A 24,222-nucleotide genomic window follows, 5' to 3' on the forward strand; every position below is an offset into this window, starting at 1 on the left:
TCTGTAGACCAGGCTGGCCTTGAACTCAGAAATCCACTTGCCTCTGCCTTCCAAGTGCTGGGATTAAAGGCGTGCGCCACCATTGCCTGTCCCACAAGTTAATTTTAAAGCTACTATTTATATTACCTAATTTCTTCTATGTATTCTAGTAGTTTTTCTGTTTCAGATTTTTCATCGATCTTTTCTTTCTCTATTGAAACACTGAAAAAGAGAAAAAAGGAAAGAGTAAATACTCTTATTTAATAACCATGCGTAGTACTTAATAGATATTAAATATTATGTCATGCGAGATAACTCTAGAGGTCAAATTATCATTTCATGTGAGTTTTTTCAGATTAACAACTTATATAGACACAGATTAGATTTTATTTATGGAAGCTTTCTAACCATGATCTGTTGACAGAGCTATGACAAGAACCACTTTATTAATCAGAATCATGTTATTTTGCATTTTTGCCTCCCAATCCAAAGCACATTTTGTACCAAGAGGCTTTGTTCCAGGCTGTATGGTATTCAATGACTTATGTGGTTTAGGCTCTGCAAGATGATCTAGTGTGAGGATGAATAAGATTTATATAGACATTTCACAATAGAAGATATGTAAGGTCTATAAATACACATAACTATACTCAACATTAACAGGAAATTAGAGTAATAAATTATTGCCAGGTTGTATGGTTCAGGTCTATAAATCCTAGCAAGGCTGAAGCAGTAGGATGATCCTGAGACTATGAAGATTTCCTGGGCCACTTGAGGCCCAGGTCCTTGTTTCAAACAGGAAGAACAAAGACAAATGACAAATTAGCATTTTATACCATTAGAAAGGGTGAATAGACCAGCAATATCAAATACTAAGATCTGTGTGCATGTGGTATGTGTGATATGTTTATGTATGCAGGTACACACAAGCATGTGTATACTTATAGAGGCCAGAAGCCAACATCAGGTGACCTCCTCTGTTGCACTTGACCTTATCTTCAGAGACAGGGTCTCTGAATGTAGAGCTCACTGTCTTAGTTCCACTAGCTGACCAGTAAACAGCCAACATCTGTCTGCTCACCAGTGTTGACCAGTTATAGACACATCCCCAAGAGCCCAACAACTCTATGTGTGAACTGGGGATCTAAACTCAGGTCCTTTGGTTTGTTCTGCAGGTACTTTCAGTGATCTGTCTCCCAGCCCTTATGTCCAATATGCATGATTCTGGTTTGAGACTCCCACTGCTATATGCTTACTAAAGAGATATAAAAAATGCATATGCACAAAGACATACAGCATCTACATAGCTGTCATACTCAGTAGTCAAAAGATCAAAAACAGCTCAAGTAATGCTCATATAAGGAATTTATAGAGAAATACTCACATACTAAATTAAGGCTATGCAATGAAAATGAAAAAAATTATAGTATACATGATAGTATACCTGAATTATGATGAACGAATCTTGAACCCTGAATAGTGATAACCTTTCCCTATAACACATTTAAAAGACAGAAAACTGTCGGGATGGGGAACATTACAAGGTTACAGTGGCAGCATTCCCAGGGGTGGAAATGTTTGAATTACAAACATATGATCACTACATTGTTATCATTTTATATGGAATTTATAGTTCAGTCATTTTTTAACAATGCTAATAATTGGACATTAATCGTATCTTTCTGTACCAAGGTTTCAGTTTGAGATAGTTTTAGACAACTATCTCAATATAATGATGTTAGAAGAAAGATCCTAAGACCTTCTCTGTTCGTAACTGCAGATGCATGAAAGTAGCGAAAGGTAACACATTCACTGTGCTTGAGAATGATTAGGATTTCACTGGCACTTAAGGGGTTAAGTGAAGGAATGAACAAAGTATTGAGGAAAGTCTTAGTAACTCTAGCTTTCAAAGAAAAGCAAACACAAAAGGGTTAACAAATTGCTGCAGTCTTAAAATAAAAGGAAGTATAAAAGTCAGAGCAGAAATGAACAAAACGCAGACTAAACAAAGCTTCCTTGGTAGCCAGAATTCACATTGACCTCCTGATGCTCCGGCCTTCACCTCAGAAATGGCGCAGCATTATATCTGGCTCTTTTCGTTGATCCCTTGCAATTTTTTGTTTTGTTTTAAAGTGTCCAAGGACCCATCCTCACAAGCCTACTTCCTCTGGCTGTGCCCCATAACCTCCCCAAGGTTCCACACAGCCTCCCAACAATATGACAACTTGGAACAAGTTCAAAATAGGAGCTTGTATGGGACATGTGCCATTCAAATCACAACAGAGGTGTGATTTTTTCTGCAATAAAAATGATAAAGTGTTACAAGATATTTGACCACAGTGTGAACCCTGAGATTGTGTTGTTTACTAGAAAAATCTGTTTCTAATTTTGGCATGGCTCAGCCCTAACACACACCTTTAATCTAAGAGCTTTCTGCTTACTGTGAATAGGATTAAATAAGTCAACCATAGGTTAAGGGCAAGCAACCAGCTGACAGGGAGTGAACACAGGAAAAACTATAGAGAGTAAGAGGAAGCCAGGAGGATGGATAGACACACACAGGGAATAGAAGGGAGGACCATTCCCTTTGAAGGGTCTTTTATGATGGTGTGGAGAAGGAGAACTTCCTTTTTGGGACATCAGCTGAGGATGATCAGCTGGGTGATGGCTGCTTTCTCTGCCTCTGAGCTAGCAAGCTTTCACCCTAGCATCTGGCTCCTGAGTTTTATTGGTAAAAATCAAAAGATTGTGATCAGATATAAGTAATTCTTCATATTTATGGATGGTAAAATCATCAAAGTAGCCTATATATTCAATGTGACCTCTAACTAGACATCAAAGACACTCTTCACAAAGAAAGAAAGAAATCTACAATTTTTATGAAAATACAAAATAATGAAAAACCATATAACCAAATATCATCTTGAGCAAAAAGGCAATGCAAGTGCGATTGTATGATTTAATATACTACAAAGCTACTGAAGTGAAAGCACTGTGTTAGAGTGCAAAAAGACAACTGGATATACTAACAGTGTAGAGCCAAGAAAGCAACAAACACAGCGCTGGAGACACAAGCACTGGAGACAGTGTTCCTCATCCACTGTGCTGGCAACACTGAATCCTCAGGCAGAAAAATGAGAGCAGGTCCCTGTCACCTGTCAGCTTCCAAAGTCAACTCAAAATCAACTATGTACTTAACACTTAAAACAATTATACTACTAGCACATACTTGGGTAATGCTTCAGAACCCTGGAGACGGAATCTGTGTGTGTGTGTGTGTGTGTGTGTGTGTGTGTGTGTGTGTGTGTGTGTGTAAATCCTCAAAGCAGACAGAAAAAAGCAAAAACACATGATTGTAACTACATCAACATTCTAGACAGCAAAATAAGTGACTGGATGAGACCACTTACAGAATCGGAGAAAACATTTATAAAGTGTATCTCTAATAGTTTTGATACTGTGGAGGTTTGAATAGTATGGCCCCCAGATACTTGTGTGTTTGAATACTTCTCCCACAGGGAGTGGCACTATTAGGTGTGGCTTTGTTGGAAGAAGCGTGTCACTGTGGAGGTGGGATTTGAGGCTTTATAAGCTCAACTTAGGCCTAGTGTGGCACACAGTCTCCTCCTGATGTAGAACTCTCTGCTCCTTCTCCAGCACAATGTCAGCCCGCACACTGCCATGCTTCCTGCCATGATGATGACAGACTGAACCTCTGAAACTGTAAGCCAGCCCCAATTAAATGTTTTTCTTTATAAGAGTTGAGGTGTGCCGGGCAGTGGTGTTGCACGCCTTTAACCCCAGCACTTGGGAGGCAGAGGTAGGCGGATTTCTGAGTTCAAGGCCAGCCAGGGCTATACAGAGAAACCCTATGTCAAAAGTTGGTGTGTCTCTTTACAACAATGGAAACCCTAAGACAGATACTTAGCTTATTTTATATTAGGAACTTTCTAAATTTAATAGTAAAAAAAAAAACAAAAACCCAAAAAACAAAAAAACTCAACCCAATTAAAAAATGGGCAATAGATATAAATGGACATATTCTCAAAAATTACAAAAAAGCTTAATATCATTAATGACTTGGAAAATGCAAATAAAAACAAAGTATTAATTCACAAAGAATGGTAATTAACAAAAAAAGTATCAGTGCCTACAAATTTACATTTGTGCGTGCATTCAAGTGCACTCTCTGTCTCTCTGACACACACACACAGAGCATGTGCATGCGTAACACTAATAATAAAAGAAAAAAAGACTATCAACTTCAAAGTGGGGGTCCATAGGAGGCGTTAGAAGGAGGGTACCTGGGAGGGGCTGAAGAGAGGAAATAATAAAAATTCTATTTCAATTAAAAATATACTTTAAAAAAGGACTGATCATTATAAAAGGGCCAGGGTTGCAGAGATATCTCAGTGGTTAAGAGCGCATGCTACTCTTCTCCCTGATGACCCAGGTTCAGTTCCTAGCAGCACATGATGGCTAATAGCATCTGTAGTTCCAGTCACAGAAAGTTTCTTTCTGGATTCTGGGGAAACTGTCCACAAATGGTGCACAGATACACTTGCAGGAAACCCCCTTCCCATCACTGTACCAAAAAAGGTGTGGGTATGTGTGTGTGTGCAAATTGATTTTGGATTCTGGAGAGATTGCTTAGCAGCTAAGAGTTCTCATTGCTCTTACACAGGATCTCAATTCCCAGAATCATATGGGGATCACAACTATCTATTATTACAGTTCCAGGGGAATCTAATGTTCTCTTCTGACCCCCATGGGCACTCAGGCATACAGTGTAAACACATACATACAGGCAAAATACTCACACACAGATAAATAAAAGGACTGAAGTTAACAAGTGCTGGTAAGCATGTGGAAGAAAAGGAACCTTTGTATACTTGTGATAGGAAAGTTATTTGACATAGTTATGGAAAACAGAATGTAGATTTTTTTATAAAAAAAAAAACATGAAAAATAAACTACCATAAGATTAACAATTCCATTTGTAGGTATACAGGCAAAGAAAACAAAATCATACAGAAGTAATGGCTAGTCTCATGTTAAGCTCCACACTATATACAAGAGCCAAGTAATAGAAATCATGGACATCTATTCAAGAGAAGAGGAGATAAGGAAAATGTGTCAATGACACAGAATGGAATAGTATTTAAGCATCTATAAAAAGAGTGCAATTTGTGACATCATGGATGGAACTAGAGCTCATGATGTCAAATGAAATAAAAGACACAGAAACACAAATATCATATCATCACACAAAATTGTGAAAATAAAAAATCGATTATCCTAGACCACTGTTGCTGAAGCTGGGAAAGCAGAGGAAGGTCAGCATGGGGATGGTTGGTCACAGGCATGTATGGTCAATGAGTCCTAATACAGACAGGAGCAGGAAGTTGGTGTGCAGTAAGGTGAGTACTGACTTAAGGTGTAACACAAAAAGCTAGGCTGTTTTCACTATAAAGAAATGAGGACATTCACATATTTGACTTCCTCATTTAAAATATATGTACATTGAAACATGAGAACAAACCCTGTTAATCTGTACAGTCTGAGAGAACAGTTAAATGCAGGAAAAAGATTAAGCCACTGTCACAGTCAACAATCTTCTTCTTTGTACCACTTACAGTTTTCCCTCCAGCTGGACTATTTTTCCTTTAGATTCAGCGAGGTCCTTCTGAGTGGCCTGCAGCTTCAGCTCCATGCCTTCCTGTTTAGCCATCACACTCTGCACAACAGAGATAACTATCTTAGGAAATGAGAAATTCTTAGGTTCCCAGTGTCAACAGACAGGATAAACCCCACAGGAAGCACTCACCCTCATCTTTGTCTCTCTCTTGTTTCTGAGCTTCATCAATTCCAGGCTTAGAGTTCTTATATTCTTTTGGTGACCATCTTCAGAAAACTACAATAAACATAAGAACTCAGGTATCTATTTTGCCATATCATATATATAATTATTTAAGGCTAGGTGTGGTATCAGATATTTATAATCTCAATGCTTGAGAGATAGAGGCAAGGATGGTCAAGAGCTCAAGATCAGCCTGGACTTCATAAGAACTTATCTCAACAAAACAAAACCAAAAAACAAACAAACAAACAAAACAAGAAAAAGAATTACTTAAATAGCGATTAAGGGAGCTGGGTGGTGTTTGTGTTCCTCTTTAATCCCAGCTGCAGGAGGCAGAGTCAGGTGGATCTCTGAGTTTGAGGCCAGTTTGGTTTACAGAGTATATTCTAGGCCAGCCAGAGCTACAGAGAAACCCTGTCTGGAACAAACAAGCAAACAAATGACTGACTACTATGCCTGTCACCAGAGCTATTTGCTTCGTGGCAGAGAGAAGAGTCTCGAACACAGCAAGCACTGACTGCACCAGCACTGTCTCTCCTTTTTTCTTTGCTTTTCGGGTGTATTTCTGAAACAGTCTAAGTGGTCACTTACTGTTATATGCTACAAGGCCTTTGAAAGGTCTAAGACAAACCTCACAAAGACTTGTGGAACTATGTTTGCTAACTAGTCTCAGCTAGCCGGGATATCTAAAGTATGTGGTGCCTAGTCAGGGCCTTCTAGGTCAGGATGCCCCTTGGGCTCTAATACACTTTTTACTGTCTACATAATGAGCATGTACTCCCTACATCAAAGCCTATCATAGGTCCTGAATAAATGATGAATTCAACCAAACCCTGGCTTGTCTCTTCCTTCTATTTCTACCATTGGTTAGTGGAAGCATATTATATTTAGGATCTATTAGGACATCACTTACATATAAACACAATTTATTATTGAGCATATTCACTCCATTAACTATTTCCAACTGCATTTCCCCCAAACCCTTAGAAGAGTAGGTTTAGTTTTTTTGAGACATGTTGCCTTGTAGTGTAGGCTGGCCTCAAACCCTCTGCCTCAGCTCCTGAGTGCGGTGTTATTCCTATATGACACTATCTTTTTCAGAGGAGGAATTTAAAAAAAAAGAGACTTCAAAATGTAAATTCTGTAATACTCTTTGATGGTCATATTTTCTGGGGTATGGCAGGGGTGAGAAAATATCAGGCACCGAAACAAGCAGCTGCCTTTTGTTTAACCCATGCCAAGCCCCTGCTAATTAAAGGTAAGACTCTCCTAAAGAAATAGTTAGTTTACCCATTGCAGCCAGACTAATGGTTTGCCATCATCTATTACATTCTCTTCAGAACCGCTACATCTTCCTTGAAATGGATCAGGGCTCAGCTTTGCAGAGTATTTCTCTGGTTTGTGTGATCAGGACCAGTGAAAGCAGGAACTCTTCTACTTACAGTGTAAGTGAATAAACAGACTCGGTGGTCCTTGCAAGCTTCCCAAGCCTAAGCTGCCAAACTCCTGAATGTGAAGGTTCTTATCAATTTTGATGTTATCATGAAGTTCAAGTACCTTAGACTTTAGAAGCTCGTTGGCTCTGGTTAGTTCAGTGAGCCGTTTTTCCAGTGAAGCATTACTCGCAGAGAGAGATGTTTTCTCTCTGACTGCTGCATTTAGCTTTGCTTCTGTCTTCTCCAACTCAGATTCCATGTCCTGGATCCGTTTGTCCTGAGTCCCTCGCTCTTGTAAAAGAACACGAATCTGGAAGAAAACGAGAAGATAAACATTTGATTGCTCCTAGTGGCACCAGAAGCCTCAAAACTGGCAAACTTGCATTTTGATACGGTGTTCAGATATTCTTGTTTTACTTGTTACTTGAATTATCGACTTCCCTTATGACACATCTTAAAGATATGCCTTAGAAATGCAGGATTAGCATTTGAGAGGCAGAAGCAGGCAGATGTCTGTGATTTTTCAGGCCAGGCTGGCCTACCAGGCCATTTGGAGCTACATACTGAGAACCTATCTCAAACATACACATAGACCCAGTCACATACACAGAGATACATACATACTGTCACACACAAATACCGCCAACAAAATACAATGACTTTTAATTGCCATAAACTTACAAGTGTAAGAAAGCTCTATTTAATCACTTAAAACTTATAACAATTCTCATTTTCACCAGTCCTAATTACACAAATTATAGCTTGAAATGCTAAATATTTCGAGAAAGCAGGCCTCAGTAGGATTTACTAGGCAGCCGTGAGGCATCAGTTTCGTTGTTCCTACTAGTTAAACAAGCAACAGCAAAACAATGACACTAACATTTGTCAGTAGCAAACAAGGGCTTGCAGCTGAAACCTGATGATGGGCGTCTAGAGCTCCAGGCCCCACGTAAATGCCACTAAGGTGCTGTGGCCCCCTTCTAATCCCAGTGCTTTGGATGGAAACACATCTCTGGAGCAAGGTAGCAGGGCAGACAAGCTGAAATGACGAGCTCAGTTTCTGAGAAATTCTACCTCAATATTTGAAGGTAAAGAGCAACCTATAGCTCCACACTGGCTTCCACATCCACACACATGTAAATACATGTACATACAAGTATGCATACCATACATTTATGAAAAAAGTCTGTGTAAAAGCTTGCCAACCTAAAATCTGATGCAAATAATCAGTTGTAATCTCAGTAGTGCCATAAGCAGTGTCACTAAGCCAATCACTATACGTGTAAGCATCAAACACAACAGTCTCACTGGCATGGAGCCTCAATAAAGACTGTCGATAGTAAACCAAATGAGAGACCAGTGCCTAAGCCAAGGAACCATTTCCTAAAGGCTCTGATATGAAATTGCTAGAATCTTAGCCTGCAAGTCTATATAATTCTCTTTCCACTATATGGCATTTATTTTTCTGTAAGTATGGCTTACCTCTTTTTCTAATCTCTTCACATCTTTATCATTCTTCTGAGACTCCCTCTGTTTAAAAGTCAAAGAACAATTATGAATTTACAGGCCACAAACATCACAGTTCAATCTGATATTTATTTATTTATCTTTGGTTCTCTTCCAAATTAAAAAAAGAATTCACATGTATGTATGTTTTGTTTGTTTATATGACTGTGGATCATGTGTGCCTGGTACCTGCAGAGGCCAGAAAGGGGCACTGAATCCTTTGAACTGCACTTCTTAGTGTGGTGAACTGCCAAGTGAATGCTGGGAACTGAACCTAGGTCCCCTGAAAGAGCAACCACCAAGCCATTTCTCTAAGCCCCTAATTTTTAGTCTTTTGAGACATCTCTAACCACACTAACCATGAAGTTGCAATCCAATTTTCAAGGGGTGGGATTGAAACTGCACACTAACACACCTATCTTTGTGTCTATTTAAAACACTGTAGAAGGTTGTGAAATATTTTATAAATGATTTTTATGAGACATAAAATGTGGCTTTTTTGTTTGGTTGGTTTTGTTTTTGAGACAGAGGGTTTCTCTGTGTAGCCCTGGCTGTCCTGGCATTCTGTAGACCAGCCTGGCCTTGAATTCCTAGAGATCTGCCTGCCTCTGCCTCTCAAGTGCTGGGATCAAAGGTGTGTGTGTCACTACTTCCTAGCTAAAATGGTCTTAAAACCTGGAAATATTTTAGTTTTCAAAATTTTAGCCCATTAGAAAAATAGTTTTCCTTTACAATATATGTAGAGTTCTGTGACTAAAACTTCAGTTTCCATTTTAACACCAGATAGCAGCATATTTTGAATAATTATACCACCTAACAAAAAAATCTTTTAAAGAAAACTCTTTTTAAAGTTTATCACCCCACTAACCTGATTAGATCCAAAGGGGGGGGGGGAAAGTAACCCTACAACCTATGATTTTTCATGGCATTTATTTACATAAGACAGTCTTTATGTAATCTTCTGTATAAAACCTTTCTGAAACAATGAAAGAAAATGTAGTTTATATAGCGCTAAAACCGGGTTTGTTCTAGGTGTTTCTAAGTTGAAAGGCTCAACTTTATTCACTTCAAAATTGATGGCATTTTCTGCTAGAAAATCTATCATTTGGTAAATATATGCATACTCGTGTGTGTGTGTGTGTATATATATGATATAATTATATTATACATACAATTATATGTGTATATATATGTATATATATAAAATATATGGGAGTCTGTGAATTGTACAATTAATTAATTTAAAAATTTAAAATTGTTTCACTGAAAAATTCAAGTCATGCCATTCATATCCATTCCACAAAAATACTTTACATGTTTGCTAACAAATAAAATATAACATAAGCATACATACTTCAATTTTTCTAATAATATCAGTATAAATTTGAGAGTATAAAAACAATTGAGTTGTCTTTCTTGCAATCATATTTCATACTTATAACCAATGTCAAATTAAATGTATTTTCTTGGGGAAGTGGTGGGGGTTCAAGCCAGGTTTTCTCTGTGTAGTCCTGGCTGTTCTGGAGCTCACTCTATCAACCAGGCTGGCCTCTTCCTCCCTAGGGCTGAGATTAAAGTCATGTGCCACCACTGCCTGGTTTAAATCCAAAAATTCTGTCAGACATATTTATGTACATTTTGTAAAAAAAGTACAGTTACAGTTTTTCTAAAATAATTAGAAATTTTCTAAACACAGGATTGCTTCTAGTGGTGAATCAATTACCTACCATGTTTAAGGTTTGCACTTGATTCCCAGTACAACATGCAAAAAAGGTGGGAGAACCAAAAACTTAAGTTCCTAGGACAGGAGGGATGGCCAGCAGTTAAAAATACTTAGTGTTTTTCTAGAGGACCCCAGTTTGGTTCTTAGCATCTCTGTTGGGGGCTCATGACTACCTGTTACTCCAGCTCCATGTCCTCTGGATGTCATGGGCACTGCATGCATGCATAGACAAATGCTCACACACCGTCTTAGGGTTACTTTTGGTGTGAGGAAACATTATAACTAGAAGTAATCTCGGGAGAAAAGGGTTTATTTTCCCTGCTATCAGTCCATCACTGAAGAAAATCAGGGTAGGTACTCAAACAAGGTAGGACCTTGGAGGCAGGAGCTGATGGAAGGGAGCTCCTTACTGGCTTGCTCCTCATGGCTTACTTAGTGTGCTTTATTATAGCGCCCAGGCGCCGTAGCCCTGAGATGGCCCACAATGAACTAAGCTCCCTCACAATAAATCACTAATTAGGAGAATGCTCTTGAGCTTCCTAAAGTTCTATTTTATGGAGGTTGCCTCCTCTCAGATGACTCTAGATTGTACCAAGCCGCAGAACCATGAGTCAGCACTAGCCACAAATACTCAGCCATTCATATTAGTCGCTTCCACAGTGGATGGCATAGGTCTCTATTACAGACTAAGAGAGACCTTAGTAATTGCCCAATACATCAACATTATACTGGTTGCAAGATAATATCTGTTAATCTCTACAACTCCTAACAAAGTGACATTCTTAGGAACTAATGAAAAACAGTAGTGTCTTGGATAAACAACATTGTTCAGCCCATAGGAGTTGTTTTGTTCTTTTTCTTTTTAAACTTTCTGGGAAAGGGTCTCATACAACAAGGCTAGTCTTGAGGTCTCTATGTAGTTAAGAATGGGCTTGATGTCTGCGATGTCAAATCTTGCTGACTCTGCTACTCAAGTGCTAGCATCAAAGGCTTACACAACCACCACCAGCTCCATTATGAAGAATTTCATCTACTGTTCCATAGTTTGAGTAACCTTTTAGTCACTGATATTTTTCTTTTTTTCACTCATATTTATCCTTCCCCACCAAAAAAAAAAAAAAAAAAAAAAAACCAAAAAACCCAAAAAACAACCCCCCCCCCAAACCAGACAAGTTAACAATAAGCAAACAAACAAAGCCACGCAACTCTGATGGTGATAACAAAGCAAAGCACGACGTTTGCAAAGGCGACTATGAGATTTCTCTCCGTAAAGAAATGTCTTTGTAATTGTAAACCAGGAGCACATTCAAAGTATTCGCTAATAACCTAGGCAGAATGAAAAACCTGTTACAGTTCTAATGAGACTTATTTCATTAACTATATTTCATTCATTTTATTAATTAGTGATGGATTTTTAAACTACAGTTCCAGGTCCTGGGACCTGAACCCATGTCTTCTGAGGAGCAATAAGTGCTCCTATTGTTCTCAAGCCCCAACTTACCTATAAACTTGATTTACACACTTAGCTATTTTAATCAAAATCTTATAGGTATATAGTCAGGGACATAAAGAATAAACTAATTGTCTTACAGATGTTTCTCACCTTTGACACCAATGTCTTTGCTTTTTTAGCCGAAGCAAGCAAGGTCATATCTTTGTCAATGTTAAGATTTTGTTGGGATTCTGGAAAAAAAAAACATCAACATGGCCATCGTTGATTTTACATGTTTTAACTGAATATAATAAAATTTCCAAACTTCTCACTGCAGACAACAATTGAAATATCCTTTGGATTGTATAATTCAAATAATTACTTGCACAATTATTTATTTTAGACCTAAAACCTTCCTGATACACTTTAATTTCAAAAGAAAAAAACTAATTTTTAAAATAAATTCACTTGTGTGTGTGTGTGTGTGTGTGTGTGTGTAGGTGTGTAGGGTTGTATACTTGAGGACTGGTAACCCAACTCAGGTTCTCTTCGAGAACAGTATGGGTTCTTAATCGCTGAGCTAACTCTCCAACACCTTCCTGATAGTCCCACTACTCTGATACAAAGGATAAGCAAATTATTAAAAGGAAAACTACCTGTAAATATCTTGCTCAATTTCTCTCATTATATACTGTGTAACTGAAAATAGCACTATGTATTCAGTTTTTTCTTGAACCTACCTAATAAGGATATTAAGATATACTTCTGACCAGAAAACTCTACAAGTGCAAAAGCATTTTAAAATTTCAATAGTATTGCTTATGTGAGATTATAAGGCCTTTTGGCCAGTGTTTAAGGACTCATTACCTCTTTGGTTTTTAAATCTTTGTGATTTCTGAAAAGACACTGGTCCTTTAGTTGCTTCTGAAGTTTTAACATCATAAGCACCTGGAGATGGAGCACAACCTACAGAAAAAACAAAATAGCAATGTTTTACTTAATACTGCTTATTTTATTACTACTATTAGCAATATTAGCAATACCTATTGTAAGAATTCATGATCTTAAGTTAAACTAGTGGTTTTCAATCTTCCAGCTGCAAGCCTTTAATACAATTCCTCATTATTGTAGTGACTCCCAACCATAAATTATTTTCATTGCAACTTCATAATTGTAATCTTGTTACTGTCATGAATTGTAATATAAATATCCAAATAATGTGTGACCCCGTGAAAGGGTCCTTTGATCCCAAAGGGGTAGAAACTCCCAGGTTGAGAACCACTGACAGCAAGAGGAAATCTAAGTTGAGGAACTGCTTTAACCAGATGGGACTGTGGGTAGGCCACCCTGAGCAGGTGGTCCTGGGTTGTAATAACAAGCAAACCAGAAAGCAGAACTCCCTCTGTGCTTCAGTCCCTGCCTTGTTTTCCTTTGAGAATAAACTGTAACCTACAAACCAAAAAAAGCCTTCTACTCTGCTCCACACTCTTTGAGTTTCTTTTCAGTCACTGTCAATGATTCAATAAATTGCTCCAGAAAACTTATATTTCCCTAGATATGCTGATACACTATGATGCTTTACTTAGTATTCTTTCTTCCTTGGTCTTGATCTCTCTCTGCAGAAATCCACTATATATCATCCAGAGCTCTCTGTATACTGAAGGCTTGCCTTGACTCCATGATCCCCTCCCTCTGGCTTCCAGGATGCCTAGATCACATGTAGCACGATGCCCGGCTTCACTGCACTTCCCTTTATCCAGCACTTTGTCCTTTGAAGGTATGGGCCAGCTGATAAGTACAGGATACTAGCATTCAATGTGCTTCAAAAGTTTCCTTTTGTTCCTAGCTGCTTGCCATATAAGTAGTAGTATGACTCAGGCTTTTCCACAGAAGTATCTCTTAGAAGCAGAGAGCAAAGAATAAGCCTGCTTTCTACATTCAGAATGGAAAACAGCAGTATCCAGAAGAACCTATCAGTGCAGTAAAAGCCAGCTTGTGTCAGAGACAAACAACTGTCTCCCATTTCACATAAGCTAAAAGGAAAGCAGCAGATGGGAGAATACAGTTTTGGACCTCGTATGTTGTTATATGTTTATAAAGCAAGTACAAGAAACTATCATGGCTCTCATATGTATGTAGACCTAGCCTTGAACATTGAAAATCTGCCAAGTGACAACACAGCTGCAGCTAAGTACGGTAGACAACTGTGCTGGAAGCAACTTTTAAATGTGTTCATTTCATCTCTTTGGTGTCCACATGAGTATCACATGTGTTTGAGTCTCTTAGACATAAAAATTTCTTCATTCAAAATAATCAAATCAGCTAATACAGTAATGGGCTATACAAGGTTTTTATTACATCAAATAAACCTTCAAACTTCCAGACTTTTGCATTTTCTAGCCAGTCATTTAGAATTTATAGTCTACTTTCAATTTTGTTCAGCTAATTCTCATTTACCTTCCAGATCTCAATGTGGACATTACTTCTAGCTTTTGCAGAATCCCCCCAAAAAATCATGCTAGAAAATTCTCATAGCACCATCTACTGTTCCTAACAACAACCTCTTATACTTTCATAAGGATTTCTTTTTTTTGTTTGTTTTTTGTTTTTCTCAAGACAGGGTTTGTCTGTGTAGCTCTGGCTGTCCTCGAACTCACTCTGTAGACCAGGCTGGCCTTGAACTCAGAAATCCACCTGCCTCTGCCTCCCAAGTGTTGGGATTAAAGGCGTGCGCCCAGCTCATAAAGATTTATTAACACTATCTCTACATTAGACAAAACTACTTGCAATTTGGGAGTAGCTTCTATTGTGTTATGTTGAGCAATATAGAAAAAAAATATCTTGTTTGGGATGTGAGAATGAACTAGGTTTGTAATTAGCCACATGAGGACTCAAAATCAGCTGTGTCTCATGAACTACAGAAAATACTGTGTCAGACACTTTGCAGACATATGGAGAACACATCAAATAAAAACAAACATTAGATTCCCTCCTTTATACTAGGATGCTTTGTTTCTTTGAGGTAGAAAAAGCTCCCAACAGCCGGGCAGTGGTGGCACACACCTTTAATCCCAGCGCTTTGAAGGCAGAGGCAGGCGGATTTCTAAGTTCTGGGCCAGCCTGGTCTACAGAGTGAGTTTCCATGACAGAAACTGTGTCTCGAAAACACAACAAAAAAACCAAACCAAAACAAAACAAAAACGAAATCATGGATATGGATATAGCCTCTTAACCAGTACATGCTACAGAGGGTATACAATGGCCTTTCACGTTTGGCTCTATCACTTGCTGGCTGTACCATACAGTCAAACTCCTTCAGTGTTCTCATTTGTAAAGAGTACGACTTTGGTACTTTTCTCGTCTGGCTGTTCAAAGGAATAACTTACAGACCTCACAACATCTGTCACCTCATACCCAAGGCTCTCTAGTCATTTGTGCATATTTAAGAGCATACGATAAATCCACGGGAGCCTGGGTTCCCACTCTATTTCTGCCAATTTAGTTTCATAACATTGGGTGGATTTCAGTCTCATTTATCGCTTACTTAGAACATGTTATTAATTTGTCCTAGGTGTGGGTCACTGACATTCTTCCTATGTAGCTCAGGCCACTGGGTCTAAAAACATCTATTTTTTTACAGATGAAAACATTAAAAATTACTTTATTCTGTTCAAACACTTCCACCATCTACACTCAGTTTACACTGCCATCTACACACCAAGTTCCAGTATTTTATCGTTAAAATGCTGAACATTACTTAAGAATTGTTTCGTGAGTAGAAAAGAATCCTTGGGCAGCTGTTATAACTGAACTGATTTCTCAGTCTTCATATTTTCACACCTGAATGTAATGTCAATAAAGAAAGTTCTAAGGAGAGTAACTTCTTTTTAAAATAAACAGTACATAGTAGTGCCTGCCAACTCCTAATCCCCTTCAACCAGCTGTAGTTTCTCCATGCTGTCGATGGCTTATTTTACAATTTCACGCTTGAAGGCTCGCTGTGTGCGGGGAGGACTCCACTTCGAGTCACATCTCTACCATCCTACACTGGGCTTGCCAAGTGTTTACTGCGTCTATTTGGAGAAAAACAAACACCGCCCCAGCCCTAATCTGGCTTCCGGGTGACTGGGGAACGAGGGCGCATCCCCTTCCCACCCTGTCCCCGCACCTGTACGCACCCGAAGGGTCATTGAATCTTTTCAGGGGCGCCTTAGGAAAGGACATTCTGATGCCCGGGTCCAGCTCCAACAGCAACCAAACGCCCCAGCAAACTGTCAGCTCGTCTGAATTCAAATTTACCCCCCCGTCAGCCAATCAGAAAACCTAAACCTATCTGGCCAATCCTGCATGGGACAAAGAGCATGCGCACTAGATTTCTATCGCCGCCCAATCGGAAGGTTTGTAAGTTTAAGCTGCTAGCCAGTAAGAGACTGTTCCTGTTTGCCGTGGTAAAAAAAGCTCTATCCAATCACATCTGGTTTTACTCAGTTTTAATGGTTAGCACAGTTCGCGCAAGCGCAATTCACAGGCCCGTGGATGCGGTGGAATTTCGGCGTCACACAGGTTTAAAGATCTCAGGCACTGTTCTCCTTTGTTCCAGTGTCAGTGTTCTTGGGATGTCAACATCTCTAGGCTTCTGTCTTTTTCACCAGGTCTTGCGAGTGTCTTAAATGGGCTCTGGAAGCGAAAAATTTGCACACGCGGACACGCCAGTTTGGACTCTTGCGCATGTGCAGTGACCCCAAGGCGCCGAGGGCAAACCCTGAATCTAGACCTGCCGGTGTAGTGCTCTCTCGGAGCGGTGTCCCTGCTTGGCATCTTCAGAATGTCTGCACCGTTTGAGGAGCGCAGCGGGGTGGTTCCCTGCGGGACTCCGTGGGGACAGTGGTACCAGACCCTGGAGGAGGTGTTCATTGAAGTCCAGGTGCCTCCGGGCACTCGCGCGCAGGACATCCAGTGCGGCCTGCAGAGTCGGCACGTGGCTCTGGCCGTGGGTGGCCGCGAGATCCTCAAGGTAGCAAGCCAGGGCTTGTCCCGAGTTCCTTCTTCTGGCCTCCCCGCACCCCGAGCCCTAAAATTCACGGTGTCAGAGGGATGACTGCTGGGTGTGGCAAGGTTAGTTCCTGGCTGGTAGAAAGTGGTAAATTGTTTTGGCGAGGGGTCTCAACGGAGCATTCCACCCACAGAGCAGATCTTGCGTGGGTAAAACTGCAAAGGTTTTGTTTTCCACTTTATTTCTAAAATAGATTTGGGGTGCTTTTATTTCCTCTGGAGTTCCTGCTGACAGAAGTCATGTAGGTCAAAAGAACAAATATGCATCTTCTAGGCACTGATGTGAGTCCCAGAGACAAAAGGATTCTGAACTCTATTCATGATGTGTAGGCAGTTACAAGCAAGGCTAGGATAATGGGATGAGCATTCAAAGATGTCAGGTTAGTTTTCTAAAGAACAAGTTTCTTGCATGTTAATCTTCAAGATAATGAAAAGTGTGTGAAGTTATTTGATTTCACCAATTGTTTAATTTGGTCACACTTCTCCCTTTTTGGTTAAGAATTTACTAAGACTCACATAACAATTAGACTATATTTTACACCTAGCTTAGATGACTAGCCTGTTGGATGGCTATGTAGTGTAGTGGTGAACAGAGATATGATACTGTGTTTAGTAACCTTGGGCAGGAGAAGAAAAATTAGTCACAGCTAATTTGACCTCAATTCTGCAATATGTGATTATATTCTTTTTAAGAAACTAGCTTTCCCCACCAAAATAAAATAAAATCTCTTCTCAAAAGGGATTGAGCGAACTTTAATAGCATTGACTTTAAAAGATAGCACTTTTAAGGCAGGTGTTGTGGCACACACTTTTAATCCCAGCATTTGGGAACCATAGGTAGATCTCTTCGAATTAGGCCAGCCAGACCTACTGAGCCAGTTCCATGACCACATAGGGCAGTGGTTCTCAACCTTTCTAATGCTTCGATCCTTTACTAATGGTTCTCATGTTATGGTGACCCTCAGCCATAACATTTGTTTCCTTGATACTTCATAACTATAATTTCGCAGTTATGAATCTGTAATTAAATACCTGGTATGCAGGATATCTGCTATGTGACCTCCAAAGAGGTTGAGACGCATAGGTTGAGAACTGATAGAGACCCTGCTTCAAGAAAAACAAAAAATTGTCACCAGGTGGTGGCTGTAAACACCTTTAATCCTAGCACTCAGGAGGTAGAGACAGGATTTCTGTGAGTTTGAGGAGAGAATTTGAGTCTCTTGGTCTACAGAGCAAGTTCCAAGACAGCCAGGGCTACACAGAGACTCCCACTGCCCCAAAAACAAACAAACAAAAAACCTAAACAAAGAAAGAAGGAAAACAAAAAAAAAATAGAACATTTTTTTTTAGTTTCAGTAGGAGTCCCTGTTGTGTCATATGAGTTGGCAAAGCATTTTGTATGTTAATTTCACATTCTTTCATAAGGAGTGGTGGTATATCTTCTGTTTTGTATAGTGGTCTCTGTGGTTTTTTTTTTTTTTTTCATGGTAAAGTTGTCAGATTTGTGCACTGGACTCCCTTCCATTCATTAGGAGGAAGTTCAAGGTTGAGCACCTACAAATAGGGAAACTTGGCTTAAGATGTTCCTTGGCCTGAAATGAGCCAAATCTTAATGATGAGAATTGATAAAACTTAATGAAATACTGTAATTTTATTATCTTATATTGATTTTCCAGGGCAAATTATTTGATTCTACAATTGCCGATGAAGGAACATGGACTTTGGGTAAGAATAATCTGTTATGATTTATACACTTTTAAAAATTGGATCATGGTATCATTTCCCCTTTAAAATTAAGTCTTGTTTTTATAGCTATGAAAGATGGAGAAAAGTGTTGGGAACAGTTGTCTATCAAAATTACCCACTAGCCTTTGGAGAATACAGTGTTTACTGATGAGCTGTAATTTCTCTGTAACTTCTTTCTTATTTTTATCTTAGAGGATAGAAAAATGGTCCGCATTGTCCTGACAAAGACCAAAAGAGATGCCGCAAACTGTTGGACTTCTCTTCTAGAATCTGAATATGCAGCTGACCCCTGGGTGCAAGACCAAATGCAGAGAAAACTTACATTAGAGCGATTCCAGAAAGAAGTAAGTCAGACTCAGAAGTGAGTAGGTACAGTTACACCATCCAAACACACATGTATTAATATGGTACACACAGTTGTAAAAAGCCTTTTGGGTGAATTTTAAAGTGAATGATTAGAAAATTGCCTATTACATAGGTTTCAAATTTCACAAGTGTATGCATTTCTGTAAGACGGATTGCTGATTGCACATCAGTAATTCATGAATAATAAACCTAAAGAACTGGACCACTGTAGGTACATAGTATAAAAGGGAGACATCCCTTAATTGGATTCCCCACTCTTGTCTCTGCCTCGTTCTCCTTGATCAGCCTCTTTAGTGGTAATTTCCACTGGTATCATGCTCACGTCTAAGTCTGTCTGACCTGGACTTCTCAGTTACTTGTTGCACATACTCATTGTTCTGTCCATCAGATGGTACTTGTCCAAGGTGAGCAAACTCATTTCACACCCACATTTATTCTACTTTTTATTTTAGTTAATGGAGACTACTTGTTCATGATTAAGAGTTGGGAGGAGGTGGTCAGAGAAGGCCCAGTAGCTATGGCACTTGCCATGGAAGCTTAAGAACCAGAGGCCTACTAGACGATCCCCCAGAAACCATGCAAAAGCTGGGCAGGTATGTTGGCTGCCCAGATCCCAGCACTTCTGAGGCAGAGAAAAAGGATCTCCCGGGCAAGATGGCTGACTGAAATATCTAGAATTTGGCAGCTTGAGGTTTATTGAGAGACCTTCCCTCAATAAAGGAAGCAGGGAGAGCAAGTGAAGAAGACTCCTGATGTCTGCCTTAGTCTTCCATGCCTGCCTGCACACCTCCAGGCAACTCTTAGGAAAGCTCATTAGCATTGTCTTCCACTCCCATTCACACTGCCCCATTTGCTATCACTCTGCTCTGCATTAGGTGAGTAAGGTGCTACCTCGCCTCCTGGACTCTTATGGAAGCAGCCCTCAGACAGTAGCAACAGAAGTCTTGCTAGGGCAAGTCAGACCAATGCATTGTTCTTCTCAGCGTTCTCCAGGTTCTTCCTTCTCTTAGTGGGATCATTGATAGTTATGTCTTGCCCTACCCTTCCTTTGTTATTTTCCTTTTTTGTTTTTCTGAGATTGTCTCACTGTGTATGTAGCAGGCTGGCCTTCAACTTAAAGAGTTCTGCCAACCCAAGTACTGGGATTAAAGGCGTATACCAGCATGCTTAGCTCTCTGCTGATTCTGACCACAGGCAGTGTTCTGTAACTTTCAGCTCACTGCTCAGTAAAACACAGTTTGACTATCCCATTGAACTCTCTCCTGGTTATTTCTCTTGCTGCCGTACTTCCTGTTCATCTTTTTGTATAGCACTTCCAAGCTTTAACACTAAGTCAGGTTGGTAAAATGTGGCCTGGGGAAATTCAGCCTACTGCATGTCCCTGCAGGTTTTACTGAGACACACCTGTGTTTACTCATCTGGATGTTATCTTCCACACACCAATTTCTTATAATTGGCCGGTCACGTAGCCTGCAAAGCCTAATATGATTACTACCTGACTCTTGGACAAGTCAGACTTCCTAAGCTCTGTGCTCCGTATTTATGGTTTCTTACTTGTGTTTCTCTGTTACAATGTAAGCTCCTCTAGAACAACTTATTTGCTAATTTTTGAAATCCACATTTGTTTAAATGATATTTTCCAAATAGTACTTCAAAACAGGGCCATTAACAACAAATGAAATTTCCCCTTGAATTAGTACTTCATAATATATAATATGTATCAATATGGTAGTATAAATATAGCATGGCGTATAGTGAGCTTCAAAACCTTGATGACTATCAGCTGAGCTTGGTGATACTGACCTTTATTTCCAGCTACTTTCGAGGATGAGACAAGAGAACCTCTAGTTGAAGGTTAGCCTGGGTGACATAGCTACACCATGTCTCAGAAGAATTAAAAATTAAATTTAAAATGAAAAAGCTCAGCATACAGTACTTGCTTAGTTTGCAAGAGGACCCGTGTTCAATCCATTATATGCCCTCCAGGAAAAAAAAAAAACTTTTAAAATGTTTATACAAATAAACAGATTTTATTGTTTGTAAAATGGAAAGGTCTGCTTCATTATACAGTTACTGCCCTGCACACACAGGTGTACGGGATCACTCTTCTGTTCACAGAGCTGAAGCTGGAGGGGCCTCACTGCCCTGCACACACAGGTGTACGGGGATCACTCTTCTGTTCACAGAGCTGAAGCTGGAGGGGCCTCCTTGTCTTAGTTTTACTTTAGGTGGATATTGTTTAGGTGTTTAGGTGCTGTACTGTGCATGGCAGTAACTGTAAGCAAGTACTGTATGCTGAGAATTTTCATTTAGTTTGATATTGTTTCTTATTTTTTGACTTTTTTGTTTTTGTTTTTTGTCAATTATGAATTCAACTTATCCTTGTAAGTTTTAATATTTTATGTCTTTCAGAATCCTGGTTTTGACTTTAGTGGAGCAGAAATCTCAGGGAACTACACAAAGGGTGGACCAGATTTCTCAAACCTTGAGAAATGACTGCTATTGTTTAGTTTTTCTCTGTCTTGTGGATCCTGGCAGGTGCTGGCAACTTAATGCAGTTGATGATGTGAAGGACGAAACATCTGATGTCTACAGTTAAAAGATTGCAAAGTCTATTTCAATATGGTTGTAAAAGATATGGCTTGCATAGGAGATATAGCAGCTTTTCTGTGGATAGATGGTAACTTTTATTGCTCTGCATTAAGTTTTATATGCTACACTTTCCTAATTTCATATTTAATTGTATTTTTAATACAAAAACATTGGAGTACAAATCATATGAAATGAAAAGGTGCCTTCATGGAAAAATATTTTGTGTGTGTGTGTGTGAGATGCAAAAATAATGTTGAGTAAATTTCTGAGTAAGAATTGCATACCCTTTGTCTATATATGCTCATGTTCATAGAAAGGACAGACCTGGAAAATGTTTAAGAAAGGAAAAAAGTACACTGAAGTACTTTGGATAACTTGAGTGAATGAAAAATTCTAACTGGCTTGGTGCTGCCTAAGTGATTATGTCAAGAACCTGAAAAATGATATAAAACCTTAACAGAAGTGTTAATTGCCTCTTACTATCAGAAAACAATTTAGGCCCCTGAGTATAAGTCACTGGCTTCATTTAATTTTAATGGTTCAGACAAGGTAGTCTAGAAAAAAATTCTTCCATCTTTGTGTTTTTTAATTCCTAAAAAAAAAAAAAAAAAAAAAAAAAAAAAAAAAAAAAAAAAATGAAACATGTAAAAAGCTTATGAGTAAAACATTAACATTGAAAATGTTACACTTTTTCTAATAAATTGACATGTTGTCACCTCAATATTTTAGTTTTACTTTTCTTCAAAAAAGTATGTTCTCTCAACAATGCAACCATTAAAGTTAGAAAATCAACATGTACATGGTACTACTCTTTAGGCCTCAGACCTATGCCATCTATGCTGAACTAATACCTACAGTATAAGGAAGTCCTGTATTCAGGGTGTGCTGCTTCAGCAGAGGTCTGGAGTTCACTTCAGCCTGGAACAAGTTCCTACTTTTTCCTTGGCTTTTACTGCCATGGATCTTTTCTCATGATAGCATCTTGCTGGGCAGTGTGGCCTCCAGCTCATGGTGATACTCTGGCCTTAGTTCCTAGGCCCTATGATTACAGGTATGCTCCTGTGCCTGGCTTAGCTTTTGCACTTGAAAATGATGGGAAATTTGTCTGTTGACTGTTCAGCATGAGCTCTATGGTCTACAGTATTCCTGCATCGTGTTCCCTGTCATGAATTAAAAATTTCCCCCTGTTGCTGGTGCTGACAGTGCTGCCTCCGTCAGGGAGTGGGGTGCTCTCTGCTCGCTCTTCGCTGTAATACTAAGTTCTGGGTGCTTTGTGGGAAACTAGTTTAAAGCACCTCTTCTTTCTAACCAAACCTTGTACTTACTGTTTTATTCAGGGGATAAAGATTACTATCCTTATTACTTTTATGCTTAAAATTACATAATGTGGCTAGTGTAAGACCAGTGTAGGTGGCTTCTGTGTCCTTTGACATGTTTATTTACATCACTGTTTGAGCAATTTCTCACTCTCCAGACTCTGGCACTCCCTGCTGCAGTCCAATAATCGAGCATTTTGCTAAAGAACCCGGTTCTCTCTAGTGGATATATGTTTTTAAAAGCAAGATGTGCGTGCTGGTGTATGAACACTGTTGATGTAGGTTTACCATGCACACATTAAACCTCTACATGCACACTGGAAATCATGAGTTCCCATTAGATACCCAGTTCTAATCTTATGGGGTTTATTTTAGTTTTTCTCTCTTCAGTAGCCTGGTTTCCACCACTCTTAACTGTATTTGACATCCTGTTGTAGGTCATCTCCTTACAAGGCCCTTTCAAGTGTGAGGCTGTGTTGAGCAGGGTGGCTTCGCTGCCTGAGCCCAGCACTGAGCACCGGCAGCTGGGCTACTCTCTAATGCCTTCCGTTTTTGATTACTTTAATGGTTTTAGGAATGAATTCTTGGGAGGAAAAGGCCTTTTCTTTGCTTGCTATTGGCGTTTTCAATAATATTTTGAACCAACTTACACGTAAAATTAATGTTTTCTAATGTACAATTTGGTGAATTTTAGCACATGTCAAGGAGTGGACTTGTGAGCAAGAACCAGAGCAGGCAGACAAGAAGAGCAAGCTGCCTTCTTTGTCTTTTATATAGGTTGCCTTCAGAAGGTGTGGTCTTCCTACCTCAAAGATCCAGAGTTAGAAGTATGTCTTGTCAACTTCAAATGATGTAATTTTAAAAATCGCTCAGAGGTGTGCTGTCATTTGGGTTTTAGTTAATTCTCTCATAGATACAGATTGGATGGGTCTGAGCTCAGAAAGACAATCACAGGATGGAATTCCATAAGTTTTTCCAGTCTACAAGTAGAGTCTCTATATTGAGTCCCTCTTTGATTTCAGTTATTGACATTTAATATAGTTGTCAGTTTACAGATCCTTTGTGTCTTTATTCCCTCAGTATTCATTTTTAGGTGGAACAATTTCAAGTGCCACTGATTTTATAGTTTACTGTTATCATTTATACAGACAGGCTTGATTTTAGTTTGTTGGCTTTATAGTCTTGTCGCCTTGTTAAATTCAGTTTGTGGGTTT

General features: G+C 39.2%; 2 protein-coding genes across 3 annotated transcripts in view; one reads left to right on the forward strand and one right to left on the reverse strand.

The window, feature by feature from the left end:
- The window catches only part of Hmmr (hyaluronan mediated motility receptor), a 30,727-nt gene extending 14,488 nt beyond the window's left edge, over nucleotides 1-16,239 (reverse strand). The window contains exons 1-8 of the mRNA XM_031352636.1: nucleotides 16,115-16,239; nucleotides 12,804-12,902; nucleotides 12,108-12,187; nucleotides 8,758-8,805; nucleotides 7,397-7,585; nucleotides 5,807-5,893; nucleotides 5,616-5,716; nucleotides 127-201 (exon numbers count right to left, since the gene is read on the reverse strand). Coding sequence (XP_031208496.1) covers nucleotides 127-201; nucleotides 5,616-5,716; nucleotides 5,807-5,893; nucleotides 7,397-7,585; nucleotides 8,758-8,805; nucleotides 12,108-12,187; nucleotides 12,804-12,902; nucleotides 16,115-16,160 — 725 coding nt within the window. The 5' untranslated portion in view covers nucleotides 16,161-16,239. The remainder of the gene's footprint in view (nucleotides 1-126; nucleotides 202-5,615; nucleotides 5,717-5,806; nucleotides 5,894-7,396; nucleotides 7,586-8,757; nucleotides 8,806-12,107; nucleotides 12,188-12,803; nucleotides 12,903-16,114) is intronic.
- Nucleotides 16,240-16,431: 192 nt separating this feature from the next.
- Nudcd2 (NudC domain containing 2) lies at nucleotides 16,432-22,413 on the forward strand. 2 transcript variants are annotated; one of them, XM_031353586.1, is made up of 5 exons: nucleotides 16,432-16,499; nucleotides 16,589-16,950; nucleotides 18,665-18,713; nucleotides 18,927-19,078; nucleotides 21,513-22,413. In XM_031353586.1, exons 2-5 carry the CDS (start codon nucleotides 16,762-16,764, stop codon nucleotides 21,594-21,596), a joined length of 474 nt encoding a protein of 157 aa, XP_031209446.1. In that variant the 5' UTR covers nucleotides 16,432-16,499; nucleotides 16,589-16,761; the 3' UTR covers nucleotides 21,597-22,413. The 2 variants fall into 2 exon arrangements, with proteins under 2 accessions (XP_031209446.1, XP_031209445.1); XM_031353585.1 differs by having other exon boundaries at nucleotides 16,455-16,950.
- The last annotated feature ends 1,809 nt before the right edge of the window (nucleotides 22,414-24,222 follow it).

This window comes from Mastomys coucha, unplaced genomic scaffold (genome assembly GCF_008632895.1).
Source record: "Mastomys coucha isolate ucsf_1 unplaced genomic scaffold, UCSF_Mcou_1 pScaffold5, whole genome shotgun sequence".
Lineage (NCBI taxonomy): Eukaryota > Metazoa > Chordata > Mammalia > Rodentia > Muridae > Mastomys > Mastomys coucha.

Excerpts from the sequence above, each read along its gene's own strand:
- Nudcd2 (XM_031353586.1), top strand. The coding sequence starts at position 16,762 with ATGTCTGCACCGTTTGAGGAGCGCAGCGGGGTGGTTCCCTGCGGGACT. Across the intron at positions 16,951-18,664 it reads GTGGCCGCGAGATCCTCAAG|GGCAAATTATTTGATTCTAC; the intron begins GTAGCAAGCCAG and ends TTGATTTTCCAG. Across the intron at positions 19,079-21,512 it reads TAGAGCGATTCCAGAAAGAA|AATCCTGGTTTTGACTTTAG; the intron begins GTAAGTCAGACT and ends TATGTCTTTCAG.